Genomic DNA, 19,516 nt, shown 5'->3' on the forward strand with positions numbered 1-19,516 from the left:
AACTAGACAGAGATCCAAGCCATTTAGTTTAATTTAAACCAAGAAGAGCCATTAAAATCTCATCTTTTCTCAAGACTATTCATCTAAGGGAATTAACATCCAGATACCAGGATTATCATCCCCTAAGGCATATGGTGAGCAGTGTCTTTTTTGTCCAGGACTCAGTAAATGGGCTCCTTTCTTTGAATTAGTTTTGAGATTTTTCCACTTAGTAAATGTATATGAACAGATTAGAAAGGAGAGCATTCCTCTGGCTAATTCACAAAATCCATTATGTGAGAGTATAATAAACATAATTTTTTAGACCAAATATATATATGAAACGTAAATTGTATAAATTGTATAAATCCTATTATTAGATGTAGAAATATCTGTTCTATTTTCTTCTTAGGCAAAAAGAGTTACCACCAGTATTATGAGCAATAATTACCTGCAAAAAAATATGATTCATCAACAGTTCTTGAGTATGTACCATGTACCAGACCACTCTAAGACATTGTGGATACAATATCTGTCAAGACAGTCACTGTCCTTGCCTTTTCAGTGCCTGTGGTCTATTGAGGGAGACAAATATTTAAGCAAGCAATATAGTGTAACAAATAGTATGCTGAGATAGAAAGTATGGGCACAAAAATGCCACAGAAGCCCATGGAAGGGAATTATTAGGGTATTATGGTTTAAGAAAAGCCTTCTAAACATTTCAGCTTAGGATCTGGAGAATGCAGAGAAGCGTGTGTGTGTGTTTGTGTGTGTGTGTGTGTGTGTGTTTAGCATATTAAAAAAAGAATCATAGGTCATATATTTGTGTGTCTTTCTGTAAAATGCATCATATTTTTTTTCACCTAGTATGTATAGATCTACATTATTTCCTTCTAAAAAACTTCTTGAATGTTTGTGCATGTAGGCCTTTTTTTTTTTTTTTTTTTTTTTTGAGTTTAGAATTCTGGGAGTGAGTTGCTGGATCAAGAGTTTGTGCATTTTAAATTTTGATAGATTTTCCCAAATTACTTCCAAAATAGCTCCACTACTTATAGCTAATATCTTTATTAAAGATTGAGATTATGCAATGTAATGATATGAACACCAAGTACAAGAAACTCTTCCTACAAAGAAAAAATGCATGGTTTCAAAAAAATAACATATTAAGCATTATTAAACAGATACTAATTAAGATACAAAGCTATTTCTCCATGATAAATGGTAAAAATAATGAAAATACCCCATGCATGCAAAACTACAGTATAACTTCAGCTCCCAAACATTGCAGATAGTGTGGTAAAATCATTTTGGTTAGTGATTTGCTTAAGAGAATCTGGATAGTATGGTCAAACAGTTTAGTTAGCTGAATAGAGAATGGCTACTGGAGGACTGAGATCCTAAAATTTGACGGATTTAGCCAATTTTCATAACTCAAGGTGCAATACCAGAATCACTTGAGGAGAGTTTTCCTACTACACACACTGGTATCCTTTTTGGTAATAGTCATCCTAACCGGTGTTGGTGATAGCTCATTGTGGTTTTGATTTGCATTTCCATGATTAGTAATGTCGAGCACCTTTGTATGTACACGAGCCAGGGTTCACAGAAGCCTGATGGTGGTCTGTGCCATGGATGCTTCCTGGGACTGTGGATGGTGCTTTGGACTTCTTGGGCCAGGGGGTGCTGGGGTGAACCAGGACCCTAGGTTTGCAGGAGCCCCAAGGAGCCTCTAAGGCCTGGGGAGTTTACCTGGTGCTAGGGCAGGCCAGCTCTGGGGCCTGTGATAAAAATGGACACTTAGTTTCTTCTCCAATGAGGGAAGGTATTTCTCTGCGCTGTGCTGCCTGGGCTGAAAGGAGGGATGACTGGAGTGTGTGGTGACACGAATCTATTTGTCCTACTCACCTTGTCTTATTTCTGCACTTCATCCATGTGCTGTAACCCTCATCTGGAATCCTTAGCTCTTGTGAAGTTATTTTCATTCACAGATAGTTGTTTAAATTGATTTTTCTGGGGGAAGGGTCGAACACAAAATTCCTATGCTACTACTTTGCTTAAAACACTTTGTTTTTCTTTTTCAATTGGGTGTCAAGAAAGCTTACAGTTAGGTTTTGTGCTTCATCACAGATACTGTATTTGCTTGGGGCATATGTGCCTTGCTCTGTTATCACTTTCCTAAGCCTCCATTTTAGTGTATGTGGATTTCTGTTAAGTCACTTCAAAGCCAGTAACAATTGTTTGATCTCTTTTTCAGTACTGTGAATTTGTTAGAAATGGAAGGAATAGGAGAAAAAATGCAGAAAAATGTAAAATTTCAGTTAGATCTGCATTGTTCTCATATTGGCGCTATGTATATAGTTTATACTCTGGTGGGAGCAGCAGTTGATTGAGAAGGGTCAGCTGCCCACTAGAGTTGACCATATCATTTTGTAACATTATGTGAGGAACCATTTGGACCGCATTTCTTCTTTGCTGTGTTTCTCCTTTAAGCTTCTAAACTTCTTATCTTTATGTTTGTGTTCCTAACCACAAACACTTGTCTCTAGACATGGAGTTATTTACAAACTTCTGTAGAGAAGGTACTCTTTGGAAAACTATAAACTGTGGTTAAATAGAACTCATGCCTGCCTTTGTTCTTTATCTAAATAGAAAGGTATTAAATAATTGAAGTAGGTATACAATAAGGACAGCTAATTTTCTTAATTGCAGCAATTTTCAGTAGCTTATATCCTGCCAAAATTTGTTGATAAGATTTTAGAACCCTCCCTTCATCTGTCTGTCCTCAATGGTAGACCCCAAAAAACATTTCATTAATTGTTCTTGAATTGGCAGGATCTCTCAATACTGAATGTCTGCTATTAATTTGAAGAGATAAAATTGGTATTATTTTGAATAATTTTTGTGGATCACTACAGAATACATCTTTTTAGCTCATCAGTTTTGAGCTTTTAGTAGTTTGGCATTGCAATATGACATTCTAAATGTTTCAGTGAGAAATTGATCCTCAAGCTGAGCTTTACACATGTGGCAGGAAAGAGAAAAAAAATTATAGTAAACCAAGGACACCTGTTCTCTACGAGTCATACCCCAATTGTGTAGAATAGAACTTACCACAAGATGTTTCTACCACCAGTTATTTACATCTCAAAAACCTGTCTTTATGAGTAACAAGAAGAGGAATAATTGTAAATTGTTTTACAATTTACACTTGCTGTATGAGACTTTAATGTAATGAAATATTGGGGTATTATGGACAAGCATTTAGAGATGAGAGCAAGGTCTTTATGGTTTTTATACACAGTAATATAAACAATTGTTGTATTTTTCTCTGTTAGTATAATTAGTTAAGTTTTAGGGTAACCAAGAGTTGTATTCTTTATAGGCTTATGCTGATGGCTAGACTTCAGTATGCGAGGTCTGAGATTGTTGTCAAGTGTTTTAAATCAACAAAAAGAGCTGCAAAGAGAATTCTACTCCAGCTGTAAACATGTGAAGTCTAGAAAGTATTTTAAATGTTTCTCCCTTTCCCAGCACTCTATGTTCTGTTCCTTCAAAAGTTTTACAATTTCTTTTTAAATTATACTTTATTTAGTAAATATTACCTCTGAGATATTAACTAAAAATAGTATCAGTTTTTTTACTAACATGAAAGTAACAAGATACATTTTAGATTACATTCTTTATGCTTTAGCTTGACTATATCTGTACTTTAAAGTATGAGGTAATAATTGAAAGCTGTGGTCCTTGACATAAATAATACTAGATACTTCAGAAGACTTTGTGCTTTACATGTGTGAACATGTACTTATGCATGTGAATTGATGGGATAGGAAAGAACATAAAATGTAGAAAAGGAAATAGTTGGATCTAACTGATTTGTTGTAGTGTCCCCAGGGGCAGGTATAATTTGCAAGCTGTCAGATTCCATTTTGGGAGCTGTTGCCATCAATCAGAGCTGACATTTGTATAGCAGAGGTTAGTATAACTATAATTATATGTATGTTTATTGAATCTAAACCCTGTGACATTTTACCTTTATTCTTTAAATTAAAACATTCATGTAATTTATAAACTTCTTGGTTGAGTGGGTATGTGATTATATATTTTAAAAGGAAAATAGAATTTATAAGTCCTGCAAACTGTTGCCTAGTCTAGTCTATAACATTAGAATGTGATTTGTAACAATTCCAGACTAAGTGTTTTCACTATAGAAGATGTGTTAAGCAAGCATTCTTAAATATTGCTCTTTAGTCAATAGATCCCTAACATTTTGAACTCAATATACCATATTTCATCAAGTGTAGGACCCATTTTAAAAATTTATTTGATGGGCTCCTGGATGGCTCAGTCGGTTAAGTGTCCAGCTTTGGCTTAGGTCATGATCTTGTGGTCTGTGGGTTCAAGTCCCACCTTGGGCTCAGTGCTGACAGCTCAGAATCTGGGGCCACCTTCAGATTTTGTGTTTCCCTCTCTCCCTGCCCCTCCTCCTCTCTATTTGCCCCTCCCCCTCATGCTCCTTCTCTCAAAAAAAAATAAACGTTAAAAAAGTAAATATTTACTTGATAGTAGAAACAACCATAAACCAAGTAACAAAATGGCAATAAATACATACCTATCAGTAATTACTTTGAATGTAAATGGACTTAACACTCTAATAAAAGAGTTGCAAAGTTAATAAAGAAAGAAGACCCATGCATTACTGCTCCAAGAGGCTCATTTCAGACCGAAAATGCACTTGCAGATTGAAAGTGAGTGAATGGAAAAACATCTTGCAAATGGATGTCAAAAGAAAGCTGGCAGAGCAGTACTATCAAGGGACAAAGAAGGGCACCATATAATAATAAAGGGGACAATCCAACAAGAGGATATAACTATTGTAAATATTTATGCATCCAATACAGGGTCACCCAGATACATCAAACAGTTAATAACAAACATAAAGGATATAATAGTGATACAATAATAGGGGACTTTAACATCTCACCTAAATCAATGGACAGATGATCCAAAAAGTAGATCAACAAGGAAACAGTGGCTTTGAATGACACAGTGGACCAGATGGACTTACCATACGTATTTAGAACATTCTATCCTAAAACAGTAGAATACACATTCTTTTCAAGTGCACATGGAGCATTGTCCAGAGCAGATCACCTATTAAGCCATAAAACATGTCTCAACAAACTCAAAAAAATCAAAATCATACCGTGCATCTTTTCAGACCTCAGCACTATGAAAACAAATCAAGCACGAGAGAAAATCTAGGAAGAGCACACATACATGGAGGTTAAATAACACGCTACTAAACAATGAATGAGTCAACCATGAAAGCAAAGAAGAAATCAAAAATTACATAGAAAAAATGAAAATGAAAACATAGTGGTCTAAAATCTTTGAAATGTAGCAAAAGTGGTTCTAACAGAGAAGTTTGTAGTAATACAGGCCTACCTCAAGAGGCTGTAACATTTTTCTAGATCTGTTCCTAAGGAAGGTAAATAAAGGTAAAACTAAACTGTTGGGACTACATCAAAATAAATGGTTTCTGCTCAGCAAAGCAAAACTAAAAGCAACAAAATGAAAAGCAACCCAACAAATGAGAGAAGATATTTGTAAATGACATACCCTATAAAGAATTAGTACCCAAAATAAAGAACTTATACAATGCAAAACCCAAAAAAGCAATCCAATAAAAAAATGGGCAGAAGACATGAATAGACATTCTCTAAAGAAAACATCCAGATGGCTAACAGACACATGAAAAGATCCTTAACATCACTCATCAAGGAAATGTGGATTAAAACTACAATGAAATCACCTCACACTTGTCAGAATGGCTAAAATGAAAACTAGAAAAAGCAAGTGTTGGAGAGGATGCAGACAAAAAAGTAACCCTTGAGCACTGTTGGCCGGACTGTAAGTTAAAGCAGCCACTGTGGGAAATAGTATGAACGTTCCTCAAAATACTAATAGGACTACCCTACAATACAGTAATCATGCTTATTGGATATTTATTTTCAAATATGAAGACGCTAATTCAAAGCAATACATGCACTCTGTGTTTATTGTAGCATTATTTTCAATAGCCAAACTATGGAAGCAAACTATGGACAGAATAAGTAGATAAATATTTTAAAGCTTACTATCCGTTGGTATTTGTTTTGATATTGTATAGTAGGGTGGCAATTTCTGTTTTTCTCACTTTGCGAAGGAAGTATTTTTTTTAACTACTGTTTTTTTTTTTTAATGTTTTATTTATTTCTGAGAAAGAGAGACAGCGTGAGCAAGGGAGGGTCAGAGAGAGGGAGATACAGAATCTGAAAGAGGCTCCAGGCTTTGAGCTGGCTGTCAGCAGAGCCCGATGCGGGGCTTGAACCCATGAATAGTGAGATCATGACCTGACCCGAAGTTGGACGCTTAACTGACTGAGCCACCCAGGTGCCCCCTGTTTTTCAGTTTTATGTCCTTTATATATTTTATTTATAAATAGAAGTGTATCCATAAAAGATAACGAGATCTTTGGGGGAAAAAAGTCCACAATACCATTACCACATTAAAATATTTCAACAATATTTTCTCATCTAATATACAGTTAGTCTTTACCCCCCCATTTTCCTCTTTTTAAAAATAGAGTTTGTTTTAGTTAGAATCCAAATAATGTTCTGATTGATTTTGCCTTAGTGCTCTTCCTGAAATTAAAAAAATATATATGATTCAGTTTACATAGAGTGAAACAAAGTTTTAGATGTCTCCTTCAGTGAGTTTGACAGATCTGTAATCTGCACTAGAACAACATCTATAAAAATCCTGACACTTCAGATTGATCCCTGCTATGCCCTGTTTGTCCTTCCTGCAAAACACTATTTTGATTACTTTTCATTGTACTTGCTCAGTTCTTTATCTAGTCACTCTAGTTGCATTAACCATCTTTCTCTCTCCAATAGCTGTTTGTAGAATAAAAATATGAATATATTTTAGAACACTGTAATCTTTTTTTGGAAACCCAGAAACCCATATCCTTAGCGTTAACTTCTAACACTGAAGGCGATTATGTGTCTGTAATTGCTGACTGATAGAGTAATAGTTCTTTCTACTTCTTGAAACTTGTATCTTCTATTTCTCAGGGAGTATTAGATTAATCTAGTCATTATATATAAAGAACAAAAAAAAAGTAGACTCAAATACATTCCTTTTACAGCCATTGTTGGATTAAAAAAAAAAAAAAGGCTTTGTGATCTCTAGTAATCCTTACCTTGAAATTTGAAGAATTCTATCTCAGTGAGTCTCTGAATACTTAGATTCAGACACAGCATTCTTTATTCTATGAAGCACTCCCCTAGTGTGTTTTGATAAAGGGTTTATTGTTGGGTCCAATTTTTTAATTACTAAAAGTTCACTTTTGTTTTTCTCCCTTCATTTCATCCCCAAGAAAGAAAATATTTCACCTGGGAAAATAATAGTAATGACACAATCATAGGAAAGCAAACATTGCAATTTTACTATACATGGATGTAAAGAGAGTTTTTAATAATAATGTTTAAATGCTTATGGGATGCAGCAAAAACAGTTTTAAGAGGGAAGTGTGTTGTGATAAGCCTGCATTAGGCAGAAAAAGTTCACAAACAACCTAACCTGCACTTCAAGGAACTAGTAAAAGAACAACAAACTAAACCCAAAGTTAGCACAAAAAGGAAGTAACAATGATCAGAGCAGAAGTAAAGGAAATAGACGTAAAAAAAAAAAAGAGAATGTCAACAAAATAAGGGCTGGTTTATTATAAAGATAAATAAAATTGACAAACCCTTAGCTATACTGACTGAGGAAAAGAGAGAGTCTGAAATAAAATACAAAGTGAAAGAGGAAGCATTACAGATGACACTGTAGAAATACATAGGATCATAAGAGATTATCATGAACAGTTAAACAGCGGCAAATTGGATAACGTAGAAGAAATGTATAAATTCTTAGAAACATACAACCTACTGACTCATGGAGAAATAGAAAATCTAAATATTAATAGTATATTAATAGTAAGAGAATGAGAGAAGATCATATTAATAGAATGAAAGTGAAAAGATGATCATGCGATCATCCTAATGGATGCAAAATAAAAATCATTTGACAAAATTCAGCATCCTCATGTACTCCCATGCTCTTTGCAGCATTATCAACAGTAGCCAAGACATAGGAACAACCCAGGTGTCTATCAGTGGATGAATGGATAAAGAAAATGCAGTGTATAATGTACAGTACAATATTGTTCAGCCATAAAAGGGACAGTAACTCAAACTTTTTGACAACATGGATGGACCTTAAGGACGTTATGCTCAGTAAAATAAGTGAGACAGAGAACAACCAATACAGAGAACCAAGTGTGTTCTCAATTTATATGTGGAATGTAAAAAAGCTGAATTTAAACAATGGATTGGTGGTTGTCAAGGTCTGGAGGATAGGAGAAATTGGTAGATATTGGCCAGGAAGTATAAACTTATAGCTATACAATGAATGTGTTCTGAGGATCTAATGTACAGCATTCCAATTTTAATTTGCAATAATATATTATATATTTGAAATTTATTAATAGAGTGGACCTGAAATGTTATCACCACACACACACACAAAATACCCACATGTAATTGTGTGAGGAGATAGAAAGGACCTTTTTGTGGTAATCATTTTGAATTATATATCTGTATCAAATCATCACATGCACACCTAAATTTACATATGTTACATCTCAGTATTTCTTTAAAGCTGGAAAAAATGAAGAGGAAAAGGGACTTTCCTTAGGTCACAGTGTTTTAAAAGGTAAAATAATAATAATATTATTAATGTTTAAGTGAATTACCAGATGAATTGGTTCTGGCAAATCTTAGGTCCTTTGGGGTTTTTTTGTTTTTTGTTTTTTGTTTTTTTGTCAAATGGATGAGCATTTTAAAACTCAATACACCAAGTTGAAATTTTTGGCATGACCGTAATATGTATATAGCATCACAACTGTGCCATTTCCCAGTGGACAAGATAAAATTGGAACAGTTTCAAGTAATGATTTTTATATTTCTGAGGGAATAAGTACATGTATTTAGAGAAATTTAAGTTGATAGTAAAAATGTTGACAGTTAACCCATGCCCCGATGTAAGAGCTGACGGAAATGTCTTGCATGAGTTTCAATTCATTAAGCAAATGTGACACTTTATGTTCTAGCCATTTTAAGTTCAGGGCAACTGAAGCGATGAAATAGTAATTTAAATGCAGCCGCTTTTCACTATGCTGAAAGTAAAGTAGAATCAAATGCTAAAGTTGATTTTAAGATTTCCTTGGTATAGCTTTCTGATATCTGAAAAATTTGATTTTACAGTTTGTTACCATATTATTATCTCTGAAAGTTAATTATAAGAAAGTATTAGCATAATATTCTAAGTTCACGTTGAGGTAGGCTTCGTAGTAACAAAATGGATGAACATAGGGGAAGGGAAGGAAAAATAAAAGAGAAATAGAGAAGGAGGCAAACCATAAAAGACTCTTATATCCGGAGAACAAACAGAGATGGTGGAGGGATGTTGGGTGGAGGGATGGGCATTAAGGAGGACAGTTGGGATGAGCACTGGGTGTTATATGTAAGTGATGAATCACTAAGTTCTACTCCTGAAACCATTATTATACTACATGTTAACTAACTTGGAGTTACATAAATTTTTAAAAAGTATATCCTCTATCTTTCCTAACACTTGCAAATAATAAGCTTACTTATTTTATACTTTGTTAGTAAACATATAGTGTAGGAGAATCGTTTTTGAAAATAAACGAGCATGTTTTCCAAGACTCTTAATGAAAAAGGTTGTTAGTAAGTGATCCCTGAGTATATTCATACTAATATATCCTGAGTTATTTTAAATTTATCATTAGTCAAAGTAGAAGTTCAATTTAGATTTGTTAAAAGATTTTAATGCACAGTTAATTTTTTTACTTATTTTAGATCACAAAATTTGTGATACATCTATTTATACCTAATTCCAGCAGCATATCATTTCTATAAAATTTGATGTGATCTCAACATTGCCATTTAGCTTTAGCAAATTAACTAAGTAGCTTTGGATTTGTAGTATTTCGTATCTATGATATGAATAACTTAATCTGTTTCATTACAGTTTGTTAATTAATTTTCTGTTCAAGTACAGCTGCTAAACTTTGTAGTTGATATAGTTCATTTCATAATGAAAGCAGTGATATTACTAATAATTCAGTAGGTCATATTGACAAATTTAGATTGTGGATAAGGATTTATATATAATTTGCACTAATCTAAAAAAAATAAATTTATTATTATCCCCATAGGTAACTTAATCAGACATGAAATAACATAACAAAAATGTTGAGAGAACAATCTGACCCTCATTCAGTCAACCCCTTCAAAGCACAGATGAATTGTGATTATCATCAGTCTCTCTACTCTTGATATCCTGGCTAAGAAAAGCTATGGTTTTGATTTGTTATCTCGTATTTTTTATTTAACCATATATTGGCTTACTTCCTAAAGTAGTATTCCTATAGTAGAATATATTATTAAAGTTGTCATCGTTTTCTCTGCAACTGCATGATTGTAGAGTATGCAAACAATTTAGTATGTGACAAGCAAAGAGGTTTATAATAACAGTTTCATGTTAAGCGGTCTGCTTCTGTGAAGTTCACATGAATACCTTGGGCTTTCCTCCTCCTCTGCATGCCCTAGAATCTCCAGTGACTCATTCTTTGGTTTGCCATTATGTGCCGATTATACTGTATTATATGTATTAGTTCTTGGTATAAAAGTACTGTATATACTAGTTGATATTAAAGGACGATTTTTTAAAAACTGTATTAGTAGTGAAGCTTCCTTCAAATTCAGATAGGTGTAAAGAGGTTATCTTGGTTTTCTTTTTATATCCTTTTAACACTTGTTTCTCTGTCTCTTTTCAAATAAAGGCCATTATCAGTGTATACAATTTTAAAGATAGACCCATTTGTTTTTTATATCATAAGACACTTACGTATCTTTTTTTAAAAGCTATGTATTTTGGGGGCGCCTGGGTGGCTCAGTTGGTTAAGCGTCTGACTTCAGCTCAGGTCATGATCTCACGGTTCATGGGTTCAAGCCCCACGTCAGACTCTGTGCTGACAGCTAGCTTGGAGCCTGGATCCTGTTTCAGATTCTGTACCTCCCTCTCTCTCTGACCATCCCCTGCTCACACTGTCTCTCTCTCTCTCCCTCTCAGAAATAAATTTAAGAAAACATTTAAAAATTTTTAGAGCTATGTATTTTATACACTTAATAACAATTTATTGACAAACTATCTTCATTGAGTTTTAAATAACTGCTTAATATCACAACCTAACTTAAGTGGAGTGAAATATCACTCTTGAAGTGACATTGTTTATGGTGAATTAGATATCATTACAGGATATTTTGAACACTTTTTATTTGATCTGCATAAAGGTTGCTAATCACATTTCTTTTTGAATGACACAGTTGAAATTTATTTAATCTATGTGACATTTTCTCTTATTAAATTTACTTTATCTTATAGATGCTTGTTACCACACCAGAAAAATGGGATGTAGTGACAAGAAAGAGTGTTGGAGATGTAGCTCTTTCCCAAATTGTAAAGCTCCTTATTCTTGATGAAGTTCATTTGCTGCATGAAGATAGAGGACCAGTATTAGAAAGCATAGTGGCACGTACTTTACGGCAGGTAAGAGGAAGTTATTTTTAAGCTTATTTTGGAGGAATGAGTAAATTTCTAAGCTTAAATGTAGCATTCAAAAATATTAATATGTATTGCTCATAGGAATAAATATCATTTTATTATGGAAAAACCTTTAGCTATTTTGTTTTCATATTAAAAGTATTCTTTCTTCCTTCCAAGATTTATTGAAATCTCTCTAAATCAACCAAAATAAAGACAGGAAAATTTCTAAACTATTGTTGCAAAGCTATGTCTAATATTGATTAAGCAATATTAAGATACAATAGAACATAGATAAATATTACTGATTTCATCCACTTCTCCGAAAAAATCTGAATAATATACTATTATTTTTATATACTAGATAAACTGAAATATAATCACCTCCTGTGCACAATCTTCATTTTTTTAGAAACGATGTGTACATGCTGTTTCTAGTTTGAGAGCTTTCTGGCTATTCATAAATAGTCCAAACAAAAGTTAGTGGATATATCAATATCTCATGATTATTTTCTGTCAGCCTTTCTTTTCATTAAGTGAAAAGGTAGTGTCTTAGAATATCCATGAGTATTAAAATGATGTTTGTTGGTAGATTGTACATGTGTAGAAAATAGATGAATACTAGTTTTTCAACATAATCAAGAACTCTAATTCTTGACTTCCGTTTATAATTGCCTTTGATCCCTATTCTCCTGGTTTGCTTTAGGTTTGTTTTTTTTTTCCTTTTTTTTTTTCTTAAATAGCTAAGACTCCATGACCAATTTTTGTGAGTAACCTTAACTTACCTACCCCTGACTACCTGGCAAATTCCAGTCTTGAATCATTTGAACCGTGTATATGCCTCTAGCAAAATGCTAAGCACAAGCAAAGATCACACAGTGATATACTAGAGTCACTTTATGTTCATAGACTCTCAATTTACCTGCATATTTGGGATCAGCCTGGAACTTCTACGCCAGTTCTCTTTTTCCCTAGAGAACATTTCCAAGTTTCACCAGACTTCTCCCATATTTTTCTCTACCCTGTCGTGTCCCCTTCTTACAGAACAATATGTTTAGTGAACGGAAATAGAGTCCTTCATGCCTAAACTACCTCAGTTCCCATCCTTTGCCTTTCCTTTCACCACCCAGAATAAACCTCAGCCCTCCCCCTCATATCCATATTCATCTATCCTTTGTTCTTTAATTAGAGACCCCTTCTCCACTTGCCATGGACCCATTCCTTTCACTCTGTATGTTATCCCTTTTCTTTCCTGTGTGCCTTTAACTTTTCCCTCTCAGTGGACACTGTCTCTTCAGCTTAAAACAGCTGCAAAGTCCTTTTCATTTTTACCAGAAAAATCTTGCTCAATCCTATCCCTTTCCAATAACTCCTATTCAGTAAAGCTCTTTTTGCCACCTATCTTCTGGAAATATTAACTTCTATTCACTGTTTCTCTTTTGACTTTCAAACCATTGTAGTCTTTTTACTGTTACAACATAGATAATAAAATGTTTTTGCCAGGATTGCCATTTATCAAATTGATAGTACTTAAAACCATTTTTTAAATCTTTTACTACTTATTATTGATATTTGATGTAACTTATCATTTTCTCAGTCTCGAAATTTTTATTTCCTTTGTCTCCATGATGCTATCCTGCTCTGGTTTTCTTCACTTGTTCCCCCCCCCCCCACCTACTTAGCTGCTCTTAACAGTCTCCCTTTCTGTCTCCTTTTCTCATCCTTGAAATGTTTACATTCTCCAAATCACAGTCAGTTGCCGTCTTCTTTTTTCATTCTGAATATTTACCCAGGGAAAATAACACTTCTTTGCTTGTGTCACTTAATTCTATGTAGTGCAAATCTTACTCCTCCGACTTCTGGCCATATCCAGATGCAGTTGTATGTTTCTATTCTAATATCTCATGGATATCTCTTGCTAAACATGTCAGAAACTCTGCCATCTGCTCTATATATTTATATATGGCATCCCAGTCTCAATCCCAAAACTGGGAAGTTTTCCTTCTTCCTGAACCCTCTTCCTTACTCCAGTCACCACTTAGTTATCAAGTATTTTATATTTCATATGCTAAACAGTTTTGATCCAGATCTGTATATGGGAATTTAATACAAAAAATGGAGTGCAAAATTTTGGGAGGTTATATTGCATTTTAAAATGTTTTAAAATAGTGTGTTTTCCACTGGTAAATCCACCATAAAATTCTAGATGGATTAGTAATTTAACTATATCAAGCAAAACTCTCAAAACATTAAAGACATAAGAGAGCATTTCTAAAAACCTTGGGGGTAGATAAGCTCTAAGCAAAATGCAAAACTCCAAAGGTTATAAAGGGAACATGTGGCACATTTGGATGTCTAAATATTAAAAACTTCTGACCAGCAACGACATCTCTAAAAAGTTAAAATGTAAGACAGAATAACAACTTATTTGTAGTACATAAAATCAATGTATTTTATATTTATTAGTTATTGTAAATTAATAAGATATTTGAGCTTTTTAGAAATTAGGAAAACATTTCATAATAGAAATAAAAATACTGAACATTATAGAAAAGATGCTTAAAAGCACATGAGATTTTTTTATCAAATTGGCAAAAGTGAAAAAAAATGTAATTTGAAAGAATCCCCTAAAATCAACCCTGTGTTTTTACTTCTAGGGATCTCATGTATGGAATTTTTACCACACACACATACCTGTATTTTTTCATAAATTTTTTTAATGTTTATTTTTGAGAGAGCACACATGAGCATGTGGTCATGGGGGGAGAGGGCAGGAAGAGAGGGGGGAACAGAGGCTCCAAAGTAGGCTCCACACTGACAGCAGAGAGCCCAAAGCAGGGCTTGAACTCATGAACTGTAAGATCATGACCTGAGTCAAAGTTGTACACTCAATCGACTGAGCCACCCAGGTGCTCCCACAAACATATATATATATGAGTATTTACTGAACCTTTCTTGTTAATGCAAAGTATGTGAAATGCAACCCAGATGTCCAACAAAAGATGAAATGGTTTAATAAATTATAGTCTTATTATAAAATGCTACTTTGCAGCCTTTAAAACAAATGAGGTACAGCTGCATCAACTGGATCTAAAAGATATATTCATATTGAAAAAGGAAGCTCTCCTCTACGTAGAACCCATTCCCATTTATGTGAAGAAAATATATATATTTATATTCTCACTCATTCATTCATTTAGTGAACATGTGCCAACCACGTAGTTCTAGGTGCTGTGGATATAGTTAATCAAAGTTCTTGCTTATATTCACCCTTGGGTAGACAAGGGTGCATACACATGCAAGGATATGCTGCAAACCTTAAAGGTGGTTTGATAATAGAAATGAAATTAGAGGGTTATTTGGGACATATTCACATTTTACTGTATAAATTAAAAATATGTGTATACACACACACAAATAAACACATATACATAAAGCACAAAGGAATGGAATATTTAAAAAGACACAAAAATCAGATTTTAGCTAATACCCAATTTAATAATTTCAATGATATAGGTAGTTGTAAGACAAAGGTGAAGCATGGAAAAGTCTGAAACTGCCATCACAACTTTCCAGGTCCTTTCTTGCCGCATATAATTGGCTCTGGCCCAGATATTCAAGAAGGAAGGGCATCACTTACAGAAGAGAGCTATTTTAATCATGAAATGTATTTATTTTATACCATGATATTTATATAACTTAGTGATGTTTTTCAGGGAGTCATGCCGTATGAATCCATACATTCTAGATTTATTTACATTGAGCCACCTACAGGGACCATGTCCATCAGCTAAAAGCATTATAAAGATAAGGACTTCCCTGTAACTATAGAACATTAGAAGTCAAGTAAATATCACTAATACATTCACCAGAAGGTCTCTCAGTAGCATGTTTACAGGGGGGTTTGACTAGGACATCTTTCTTTCCTGAGCACCCCCAGTTAAGGGAGCAAATGGATTGCAAGCCTGCTGCTAATATTTTCTGTATATATGTACACAGATACATGATACTGTATAGTATATATATATATATATAGAAGGAATTGTAAATTTATAAATATTAATTATAATGTGTAAATTTCCATAGACAATACATGAATATTATAAACGATATCAAGTTAAATGCATATGAACTAAATATATAAAATTATAGATTTTTTTAATATAATAGATTATTTATTTTAGATTTTTTTATATAATACAGTTAAAGAAATATATCTTAATATATGATATAAAATGTGTATAAGATAGATATATAAATATATATTCATCCTACATGTGTATCACCATAATATAATCAAACTCCAGTTGTATGGTTTATCACTACTATGCTCATAAACTTTTCGAGGGCTTGCTGTTTGGTATCTAAAGAAAAATGTTTAAATTTCTTATCTGGACATTAAAGACTGTTGGAGCTGTGATCTATTTGTATAATTTTAACATCTACATATTCCTTAGCTATAATAGGTTCCAGCCACACAAAACTATGTGTTCCTTCCCCATTTCTTTTCCAAAACCATTGACCCTCTTCCAGAGATGAAATTCATCTCACTGAAGGCAGAATGTGTTATTGGTTATGAGAAATTCTGTCTTCATTTGTATCCTTTCCTAGATTTTAATATCCTTGAAAGAAGGGTCTTTGTGATTCTTCTCATATTTTTAATGTACTATCACAAGGCTCATAACTATTTTTATTAGAAAGCCAAGTTCCTGTGTTTATTTGTACCTTTTGGTTACCAGATGTTCCCAGTAGTTCCCATCTGGCAGTGTTTTACACAGCACATCAACATTTGTAACTAATAGAAGCACCATCAAAAAGTACTCTAATGCAGTGTAGATTGTGTTTAGATTCTGAAGTTGTGTGGCAATCTCAGGGACTAAATTCACAAGACACTTAACATGATTGAGAGGAATTTGGAAAACAGAGAGTGTAAGAAAGGCCACATCCATTGTATTTAACACACTGAACTAGTATTAGTTGTCTTTTAAACTGTCTAAACATCGATTGTATATAAAGGCAAACATCCTAAAAACTTGTGTCTTAGTATTTAGGCTGATTATAAAAAAGAAGCTGTAAAATATTAAAATTTTTATAGTTTTCAACAATTAATACTTTTTAGGTGAATTTATGGCTTATAGTGTAGTTTATAGGGCTTTGAGATTTGGTTTAGGACATAAAGTTCCAAGTTATTCTCATTTAAAATAAAGTATTTCACATACAGCATTATTATATATATCAAGAATAATAGGATCATATTTTTAGGTTAAAAACATGGAGTAATTTTAAAATGGAATTGTAGGGGTGGCTGGGTGGCTCAGTCGGTTGAGCATCTGACTTCATCTGAGGTCATGATCTCATGGTTCGTGGGTTTGGGCCCCGCGTCAGGCTCTGTGCTGACAGCTAGCTCAGAGCCTGGAGCCTGTTTCAGATTCTGTGTCTCCTTCTTTCTCCATCCCTACCCGCTTTGTTCTCTCTCTCTCTCTCAATAATAAATAAAAATGTAAAAAAAAAAAAGAAATTAAAAAAAATAAAATAGAATTTTAGCAGAAAAAGGTCTATGGTGTTTGCAGAGTATCATGTATTTAACATCAAAATACCTTAAAATATGTTCAGTAATTTTGTTATAAGTAACGATTTTAAAACAAAAAGATCACATTCATTTCCTTTCAAATTATCCCCACTACTACAGAGAACTATTGTGTAATTAAAATTATCATTCTAGGGGCTCCTAGGTGGCTTAGTCAGTTAAGCCCGACTCTTGAGTATAGCTCAGGCCATGATGTTATGGTTCCTGAGACTGAGTTCAGTGCTGGGCTCCACACTGACAGCGGGGGGAACCTGCTGAGGATTCTTTCTCTACCCCTGCTGCGCATGCACCTCTGTGTGCCCTCTCTTTTTCTCTCTGTCTCTCAAAATGAATAAATACCCCAAAAAAGTTTAAAAAAATAATTGTAATCAATGTATAGGATTCTCATCACAACATGCAAAGGGGGTTTCTTGAGTAGTAGGTGTGTTCATTATTTCCCCTATAGAGGGTTCCTTTGTTTTTAGTTGGTTTTGATTTGGGTTTTTGCTGATAGCTACAAGATTTTTTAGTGAAAGCAAATTCATGGTAAGATATTGTGTATGTATTTACACTTTAATTTTTATCCCTCTCTATCATTTTTTGATGCTCCCTCTTTATGCTTCTGCAAATAGTCTCTGTGGATCTGTGTCTTATTCAGTGGTATCCGCATTGCATAAAGTTTGTCTTAAGCCATTGTTGATGGATGGCTAATTATGGAAGTATTCCTGTTACTCCCATTGGACTACTTTGCTTATACCCACTGAGTCTTCTAAACTAAGCAAACTTATCAAAAGCTTCCTCAGAAACCTGCAATGGAGGATATAGTCTCCATTGGGATCATAGTCTCATGGGATCATAATGATATATTTTAATTACTAAATGAATAGAAGTTTTTGGCCATCTCTTGGTTTTATCTTTCTAGATATGTTACATTGTAATCAGAGAAAGTGGCCTATATTCTTTTTTTTATTTGGAGCTGAGTTTTTTGTGACTTAGTACGTTTAATTGTTAAAAGTGTTTAATTGTTTAAAAGTTCCTATAGCAATTTAATGTTAATTCCATTGTGCATTTCTAAGTACTTTGGGTAGAGAGTGTACTTTGTATGTATTGAATCAAGCTTGTGAATTATGGCCTACAAAGTCATGCATGAAAGGATTCTCAGTCTACCTCTCAATTCAGCTCTATCCACACTTCGTCCTCTCCTTCTTCTTCCTGCTCAGCTTGTTCCAATCCCATAGTCTTTGTACTTTTCTTCTGTTTTAAGACTTTTATCCCCTGATCATAATATTTCTTCTTTAGTGAGGCTTTTCCTCATTATCCCACATAAAATGAGGCCCCACCCATGCTACCTTCTGTGCTAATACCTTGTTTTACTCTACTCACTGCACTTAGTGATATTGGTACCTGAAATTACCTAATTTGTTTGTGAATTTATGGTTGTCTCTCCTCGACTAAAGTATCAGCTCCTTGATTGTAAAGACAGTTTTGTTCACTGCTATTTCTTGGTGCCCCCCTCTCCTCAAATGCAGTTACATTACACAGTCTGTTGACTGACTAATGAAATGATTGACAAAATCCTCTCTGATTTAACTTAAAATGCTACCCTTCCTCCTTTGTAAAGAATAATAATATTTTGTTTACTCCCTTTTCTATCTGTTGTGATTTCTTTTATTCTTGAACCCTTTCTCGAAATAATGAATATCAAATGTGACCATACTTTGTCCCCCTTTTCTCAAAGCAGATTTATAAACTATTAACAATCAGTGAATGAACAATAATTTAACAAAATATGATTTCCAAAGCTTATTGAGTTGTTTTCTAGATATCAACTAAACCTAAACTTTTTGAACTAAATTTAAAAGCATATTTTGAAAATTCATTCATATATTTCCTCATTTTTTCATTTCTTCTATAATTTAGCTTATTATATGATTTTTATGGAATCCTCTGATTTATAAATTTAATGGAACAATTGGGTCTGTGTCTTTAACCAGTCTGTAATTCTGCCATACAAATGTTTATATTGATTCAGTACATGATAACTCAGTTTGGAGTTTTTTAGGGGGAAGGTTGTTTTTACATCCATCTAAATACCTTTAATTTGAAAGTTGTCATTCTTATTTTTACCAAAGTGGTAAGAATCATCTTTCTAAGGAGCCATATATATCTCATAGGTAGTATTTTATTTAGTCCTCAAATAGGTCCAGATATAATGTCTACACTCCTCTCTAAACTTACAGAATTGGTTTG

The 19,516-nt window shown here is 33.7% G+C and overlaps 1 protein-coding gene across 1 annotated transcript in view; it reads left to right on the plus strand.

Moving 5' to 3' along the window:
• Positions 1–19,516, plus strand: part of ASCC3 (activating signal cointegrator 1 complex subunit 3) — a 332,522-nt gene that overhangs the window by 116,844 nt on the left and 196,162 nt on the right. The window contains exon 11 of the mRNA XM_039218367.1: positions 11,542–11,706. Coding sequence (XP_039074298.1) covers positions 11,542–11,706 — 165 coding nt within the window. The remainder of the gene's footprint in view (positions 1–11,541; positions 11,707–19,516) is intronic.

This window comes from Hyaena hyaena, unplaced genomic scaffold, assembly GCF_003009895.1.
Source record: "Hyaena hyaena isolate Hyena2069 unplaced genomic scaffold, ASM300989v1 scaffold_750, whole genome shotgun sequence".
NCBI lineage: Eukaryota > Metazoa > Chordata > Mammalia > Carnivora > Hyaenidae > Hyaena > Hyaena hyaena.